The sequence below is a fragment of the Lepidochelys olivacea genome, assembly GCF_965140295.1.
Source record: "Lepidochelys olivacea isolate rLepOli2 genome assembly, chromosome: 7".
Classification (NCBI taxonomy): Eukaryota; Metazoa; Chordata; order Testudines; family Cheloniidae; genus Lepidochelys; species Lepidochelys olivacea.
This window is the reverse complement of record NC_140417.1, coordinates 114,284,327-114,292,302: the sequence shown is the minus strand read 5'-3', so window position 1 is coordinate 114,292,302 and position 7,976 is coordinate 114,284,327. Positions and strand designations below refer to the sequence as shown.

At 38.2% G+C, this 7,976-nt stretch overlaps 1 protein-coding gene across 1 annotated transcript in view; it reads left to right on the top strand.

The window, feature by feature from the left end:
• Window positions 1-2,528: 2,528 nt before the first annotated feature.
• The window catches only part of TDRD1 (tudor domain containing 1), a gene marked incomplete at its 5' end in the record, with an annotated part of 52,173 nt that continues 46,725 nt past the window's right edge, over window positions 2,529-7,976 (top strand). Inside the window, 4 exons of the mRNA XM_084633006.1 lie at window positions 2,529-2,847; window positions 4,297-4,367; window positions 5,164-5,187; window positions 7,757-7,904. Of these exons, the coding sequence (XP_084489132.1) occupies window positions 2,529-2,847; window positions 4,297-4,367; window positions 5,164-5,187; window positions 7,757-7,904 (562 nt within the window). The remainder of the gene's footprint in view (window positions 2,848-4,296; window positions 4,368-5,163; window positions 5,188-7,756; window positions 7,905-7,976) is intronic.

The following is a 7,976-nucleotide window of genomic DNA, read 5'->3' as shown; positions in this document are numbered from 1 at the left end:
GTGATCCTTTTTGATAATAAAATTCAACTGCCACACTAAGGGGCTGGGTTTGTGAGGTGATGAGAGAATTTTTATTCTTACATTTCATCTTGAGTTAATTAGCTGTTTCTCAGAGTACTTCAACTCAGCTTTGCATAATTGCAACACTTTTTGAAACTTAAGTTGGAGGCTGTATTAAGAGGGACAAGAATGAATAATCTTGCATGTATTTATCAATGTTCTGGAGCTTCTGTTGACAAGTTCTTCATCTCATTACACTGTATACTTGAGGAATAAAATTGTGCTGGCTTATTAGGATTCCATTGAGCTCAGTTTGCTGCTCACTTTGGGTATTAGGTTTAGTTTTACTTCTGTATAAGAAGGGTGAGCTAAAATAGTACAAACAGCTTGCTTCTTACAGAGATAAGGAGTTTTAAGTAGCTGCTGCTCAGAAACTACTCCTGATTTGAAGACCTAATTACAGTATGCATTGTAGCATGTGTTGGTAGGTGGTTGTAGATACCCTGAGATACATGGCTTTCTTGCAAATTTATTTCAAACTAGCAAATTCTTTTAACATATACGATAATGCAGTACTGCATTGTACTTTAACTTCTGGAACCCAAGGCCAGGTGTATATTACGAAGTTTGGTCAATATAAGTTCTGTTGGCAAAAAGCTGCCACAGTTAGGTATGCACACACAGAAGTGATGTAAAAAGAAAAGGAGTACTTGTGGCACCTTAGAGACTAACAAATTTATTTGAGCATAAGCTTTCATGAGCTACAGCTCACCTCATCGGATGCATGCAGAAATAAGACTGCCATCTTCAGAAATCTTCAGGAGAGGATTGCAGAGTACGTCATGGAAGTTTTATTGAGATCTCTCAGGAGGATTCAGGGGACATCCCTGTGTACATAAACATTTCCACATCTCTTCTCTCTCCCTTCCGCACCCCCGCACCAATGTTGGACTGCTACCTCTTCTAGTGCAAGTAAACCAATGAAAAGTAGATACCTTTGTCCTGCGATGTTGGTGTCTGGGACCATCTGTACATTTAAATATTGTAATGGAAAAAGCATTCACATATTTACCCAAGGTTCTTTCCTGTGCATCGGGCTCATCCATGCTCAGCTGGTGGTATTGGCTAGACTGTAGTGTAGTCTCAAACACGTCTTGACTCGGGGTATAGCTGGATGCCTCCAATGCCGCATTGCAGATCAGCCATCCTCCTGCTTGCTGTTAATGGCAGGTGTGTCTGTTGGCTCCTCAGAGATATTAGCGGTGCTAGGGGGGTCTCCACCGATTATGGCAAGCAGCTAGTTGTAAAAGTAGGTTTGCGCCTAGGCACCAGATTGACCGTTGGCCTTCTTGGCCTTATGGGATGCCTGCCACGGTTCCTTCATTTTCATGTGGTACTGCTGCTGATCCCTGTTGTTTCTCTTTGCCTGCCTCCCCTATCCAGTTTTTCATAGATGTAGAAAAGTAGTCAGTTGCTTTGTAGCTATGCCTGCACAGCCTCTTTTCCTCACAGGCCATAATACCTCCAGGCAGGAGTGTCTAGAAAGCATAAGTGGAGTGACCAGTTGGACAGTTGCACACAACAAAAGAGAGCTGCTGGCTGGGCAGTTGGGAAAGGGCATTTCAAAAATAAACACTTAAGGGGGTGGGTTCTGGTCTTTATGACCCCTGGGCAATGGAGTTCACAGTTGTGACCAGAGCTGTCGGGCATTGTGGGACAGCTGCTGGAGGACTGTTAGGGTCGACATAGGTCATGCAGCGTCTACACTTGTTCTGTGTCAATCTCAGTATGTTGGTCATGGCTCAATGCTGTTCGAGGAGGTGGTGTTACTGCGTCACTGTAACAGGGTGCTTATGTCGGCCAGAGATAAATTTGAGTGCAGACACGTGCACTGTTCCCGGTCATATAAGGTGACTAACATCAGCCTAACTTTCTATTGGAGACCAGTCCCAAATGCCAAAAAAATCATTGAAAAGCAGAGCCTGCTACAGTATACTCCCAAGATAATCCTTGCCAAATTGAAATTGGATTTTCTTCCTAATATTTCAACTTGTAATACTTCAGAACACTTGCTTTCAGTTGCTTATCTCTAGCTCTTTAAGAACAGGGGAGTATAAGAGTTAAGTGTTACAGCTCCAATTTTTTCTCAGAATTATGCTGTTAGTATTAGCTTAACATAGACACGGGTTTACTAAAAATATGGACAGCTCAATGAGAGACAGATTTATTTCCATCTACCATCACTACCGCTTTAAGAGTTCTTTACTAATGAATGAATCCTCCATCTGGAATGATAAAAATGGTTGAAATTTTAAGGAAGAAACTTAATACACCTTTCTTTTAGGATAATCATTTATACTTTATTTTCTTCATTAGTTTAATAAGCATTGTTAAAACTTTCCTTAAAATTAAGCTATATTTAAGTATTTTAAAAGTCAGAGTTGAATGCTATATCCAGTTTAACACATGTTTTAACTACTTTTTTCCCCCTCTAGGTTTTTGTAATTACAAAATAGTAACTTTGTAGGATGTCAGGGAAAGATTTGGGTGTGGATGTTTACAAGATGAACCGACGATATCATATAAAGAGCAAGGAAACCAAAGCCCCAAATGAATCCTTAAGAAGCCCTCGCACCTATCCCAACTTCTGGGTGAAAAGCCCTGATCTTGGAGGTAGAACTTCTGGATTAACCAACAAAAACTTCTTATTTTGTGAGCAAACTAAACAGTTCTTTAATAGTCGTGAGAATGGTTCAGGAGATGCTAGCTCTCATTGCAAGAGTGGAGTGGCGAATGACTTTAACAAGGAAGAGTTTGGATCAAAGATGAGCCAGGGAACACTAACAGGTGAGATAAAACACCTTTTAAATAGGGTAAGTTTCTGTAGCTATGTGAAGACTTACCTTTTGTAGCACTATACAACATGCCCAGACATGTAGTTTGCAGAAGGGAGGGAAAAGGCTAATTTAATAAACTTCCTCACTAATCTGAAATTCCAGTTTGATAAGGGTAATCAATCTGAATGCAGTTTGAGTACCTGGTAATGGGATAACATTCATTTGTCATATGCATGTGTATATGTAAAAATTATGCACAACAATTGTAAATGTATCTGACTAAGGAATAAAACTCATTAATGGGAGAGTATCAAATTGTAATCCAGTGATTTAAAAAAAGTTAATAATTTCAGGGGCTGCTTATGTCTTGATACCTGGAGTTTTCCCTTGCTTGTGTAAGTCTTTCACACAGCAACAAGGATACAATACCCCTGGGAGAATTCTGCACCACTGCGCAATTCAGAATTTGCACAGAATGTTCTGTGCAGAGTTTTATTTTTCCCCTGCAAAATTGGTGCTGCAGAGCTGCTGGGGGCTTCTGGACCTGGCAGAGCAGTGAGGATGCAGGCAGAATCATTTGGGTGCTGATAGTCTTCCAGTGCTCTTCCTTCAGCGCCTCTCTCTCCTCCCCGCTCTCCCCCCTCCCCCCAAGACAAACAGCTTCTCCCACAATTGAAAGTCCTAGGAAAGAATTCTTGAGTGTCTCAACACAAAGAATCATGGGCTATGCCCCTCCTAGGCACACAGGTGAGTGCAGAAATAGTGTGAAACAGTAATCCAGGTATGGTTTTGCTGTGCGGACACTCACATCCAGGCTAGGCGCCAATCACCAGGTTAACTGTGCAGTAAAGACATACCCTTGAATTACAGAGCACTTTGTGCATTTGAGAAAATTAGAAACAATTATTTTAGCTAATATTTCTGTTCCTGTAATATTGGGTGGTCTAATGATAGGCAATTCAGAATGTTTAGTTGGTTTCAGGGTAGCAGCCGTGTTAGTCTGTATCCACAAAAAGAAAAGGAGTACTTGTGGCACCTTAGAGACTAACAGATTTATTTGAGCTTTCTTTAAATCTTGTGTTTGGGGTCATACTCGTTTAAAGTCATTTAAGTGGTGCAATTTGTGAGGGTGCATGATTTTAATTACTCATCCAATGTCTTGTATCAAGTGATAGACTGATCTACTTTTTATTATGTGAGGATACTTTAGTGTCAGTGATGTATTTGGTAAGAATGATTTGTGTCAAAAGTTAATGTTAGTCAGTTATAAAACAAAAAGCTGTGGCACTTGTGTTTTCGTATTCCTTGCTCTTAATTAGTAGAAATGGAAGATCTTCAGTTTTCTTAGCTTCAGATAATATTTTGTCTGTCTTATGCTTTTTGTAAACAATCTGTTAATACTACTCCTGTCTTGGTTTTATGAAATCAGACCATTTTATGAACACTTCTTTGTTTTTAGGAAACTCAGTGGAAAGCATAAGTGGTAGAAGTAGTTTGCTGTTAACATCTTCAACTAAGGAGGAAAATGCTGTAAGTTGGGGTTTTGTGCCAAATTGTTAGCTTGTATAGTGCTAACAAATGATCAGCTATATTTCATGCCTTGCTAGAATATTTGCATTTGTGCTTATTTTTGCTCCATTTTTTCCTGTTGGCATCACATTTCAGTTTACAATTAACCATTTGTTTGTTGTTTGCAGATGCAGTATTCTTGCTTACAAGTGACCTTATTTGTGTACTTTTTAAAATATAAAGTTAGACTGCACATTTAACTTATTTTTAAACATAAATGCCCAGTAGCTAAGCAAAATTTCCATTGTTATTTACAGGTAGTCTATAAGCTGCCGAGTAAATATCAGAAAAAATATTAAGTGTTTTAATGAGAAGTTACCTATGGCTCAAATTTAGAAATGGCATTGGAACAGTGATTTGCTAACAGTATCAGAGATACAGTGCACTGGTCAAAATTAAAGACATAAGTTGAGAGATGCACTTAATCTCCCTCCCCATCCATATTTACCTTATAATGTAGCTTCTCCAATATTCCTCTGAAAATCACTCACGTGACAAAGATGAACATTTAAAAGATGCATATTTTGTCAGAGGTCATCTGTTCTCCACTAGGCCAATAAATTGACTTCTTCACTGGCTAGTGGTCCAGAAAGATCCTGGATCAAATACACTCTTGCAGACTCAAGGATTATAAGACTGATGTGAGTCCTAAAGTGATGTTCATACTCTCGAAGAGGTCACAAATGCTAATTTTTTGAGGTGCATGAAATGTAGGGAAACTGAATGACCCAGGTTCTCTATCCTGTTTTACCTATAGGTTGCTGTTCCAAACCTAATCCAGGTGAGCAAAAATTAACATTCGGCCTTTCAGACAGATGAATATATTGTATTCACATGAAATGAAATGTAGAAAGTTTGGGGGAAAAAAACCTGACAAATGTTAGAGAAGTTTGTGATTTACCTACTTTTAAATGTACATATCTGTTGTAAATTCTTTCTTTCTGGGCAGGTTATGTTATATTTCTCGCTTCTGTTCAGCAATTTTTCAAAATCATGCTCTGTAGGTTTCATAATTCTTTTCTCTGGCTGTTGTCTTGCTCTGCTTTTTGTTGGTCTTTCTTCTTCTCCCGGTATATTTTTTTCTCTCTCCATAGTCACTGGCACAAACAGCATTCTCTAACTTATTGACAAATACCAGTTTGCTAATAGCATTTTCTCAATCAGATTTTTAAAATGTCTTTATTCGATTTAGCTTAATTTGATTCTTTACTGATTTGAGTGTTCACACTAGGGTTTGCACTGATTTAAATTAAACTGCCAAGAACCTGATTTAGTTACATTGGTGAAAAAACTGTATGTAGGCCAGCCTTCAAGCTACTGTGAGGTAAGGTCTTTAATTTTAAATGTCTAAAATTTGTTTGAGGCCCCCACATATGAGACCTGAAATTGACATTTTTTATAACTAATGCTATGTACCTTTTTACCAAAGAGATACTGAATAGCATATGAAGGCTGTGTATACAATAGCACTTATCTTGATAAAACTTTTGTTGGTGGGGGTGTGGAAGAAACACATTCCTGACTGACATAAGTTTCACCAACAGAAGTACCAGTGTGGACAGCTCTATGTTGGCAGGAGATGCTCTCCTGCCGGCATAGCTACCGCCGCTTGTTGGGGATGGTTTAATTATGCCGCTGGGAGAGAGCTCTCCCGTTGGCATAGAGCGGCTACACGGGAGAACTTACAGTGGCGCAGCTGCAGCTGTGCCGCTGTAAGGTCTGTAGTGTAGACATAGCCAAAATCGCCTACTCTTTACTCTGTTGCAATACTGATAGTAGCTGGCAAAGATGGAGTTTCAGAACTTCTTTGCTTTTGCATGACGCTTATTGTTACTTTACTTATATTTTGTTTTTATATTATATTATATTTATTATATTATATATATTTATATTATTTTTTGTTATATTATCAGAGTGGTAACCACGTTAGTCTGTATCCACAAAAACAACAAGGAGTCCAGTGGCGCCTTAAAGACTAACAGATGTATTTGGGCATAAGTTTTCGTGGGTAAATACACACTTTTACCAATGAAAGCTTATGCCCAAATAAATTTGTTAGTCTTTAAGGTGCCACCGGACTCCTCGATGTTTTTGTTTGAATTGTTATCTAATTAGGTGTAAGAATCAAATGTAGGATAATTTGCTGATGCATTATTCATTAAATGGTCTAATTACAGAATCGTAAATAAAACTAGTAGCTGAAAGCCATGCTGTTGCATAGGCATAATTTTTGTTTTTAGGCAGGGGGGAGCCAAAAATGGTTGAGAACTTAAAAATTGGACAGTAACAGACTGTGAATCCCAGTGATATTCTAAATAGAGCTTTCAAACATACTTGCAGCTGTTTCTGTCACTGCAAACTGACTCAACAGGCATTCTTTGCTTCAGAGTGATGTTTGGAGTTGTTTTGTCTCTGGGGCGGGGTTGTGGTAGGAGTTTTGTGTCTTGTGTGCATGGAGAATGAAGAATGTTTGCTGCAGTTAGGGCCTGTGTGTATTTGGGATTATTGTGTACATTGTTTGTGTAGACTTGTGCTGGGGATTGTTGATTTGTGGCAGTTAGGCCAAGTAATATACCATCTGTGTAGTCTCTCTCATACGACCAGTAGAATTGTTGCATGAAAATTAGCTGTAGAATAAGGGTGGTGATTAGTTATCTCTGATATCACAATAGTGTAGGACTCTTGGCATGGCATAGATACCCCCCTTGTTGTAAGTGTATATCTCATAGGGTCAAAATAGCTGAATATATACCTTATTATATAGGTAATCCAAAATATTGCTGCAATTGGGTTACAGCATAACAGATGTGTTGGCATAATTATTTAAGTTTAAATAAACAGATAAATTATTTCACTGTAAGAATAAAACTGTTTACATTTTAAGGGTTGGGATTTCTTACTGGATTAAAGCATTTAGGAGCTACACAAATTTGTACTATGAAAAGAATTATTCGGTCTCTCTGTAGATCCTGGCATTCTTCTCTTGTTAATCAAAAGGTACCCCTAAATGACTGTGATCCACAGTTTGTTAGTTAAGTGAAACCGCTCTATATTAGTTTTTAAAAATTAAGAATATGCTTTAAATGTTTCAAGTTTCATTGCTATTTTAAAGTGTGATCAGAACCTTAATTGAATAAAACTTGCTCAATACTATAAACTTGATTTGGTAGCTTTAGCTGCAGTTATTTGTAAAGAAAATAGCATGTGCTTTGGGATTTTGAGAACTTGTAACTTTTCTATACTAGGGTAAGCAGTTCTAGAATTGTAGGTATTCTGTATTGGAATATTACTGCTTTAGAGCTTTGAGTTCCTGTTACAAAATATTATTTGAGATTTGTCTTCTCTTACAGAGCTCCAATTCTGACTTGCTTCACACAAAGCAGAAGAAGATACAGAATTCCCCTGAGAATATTTTATCTATAAGCTACAATTCAAAACTATTTAATTCGTTAATGCCGTCCCCTCGGATGACTACTTGCCATCATTGCGGTCTGTATGGTAAGCCTTAATTACTATCCCTTAGGCCTGCACACACAGTACTCAAGTTGGACGAGGCTTTCAAGTAAATAT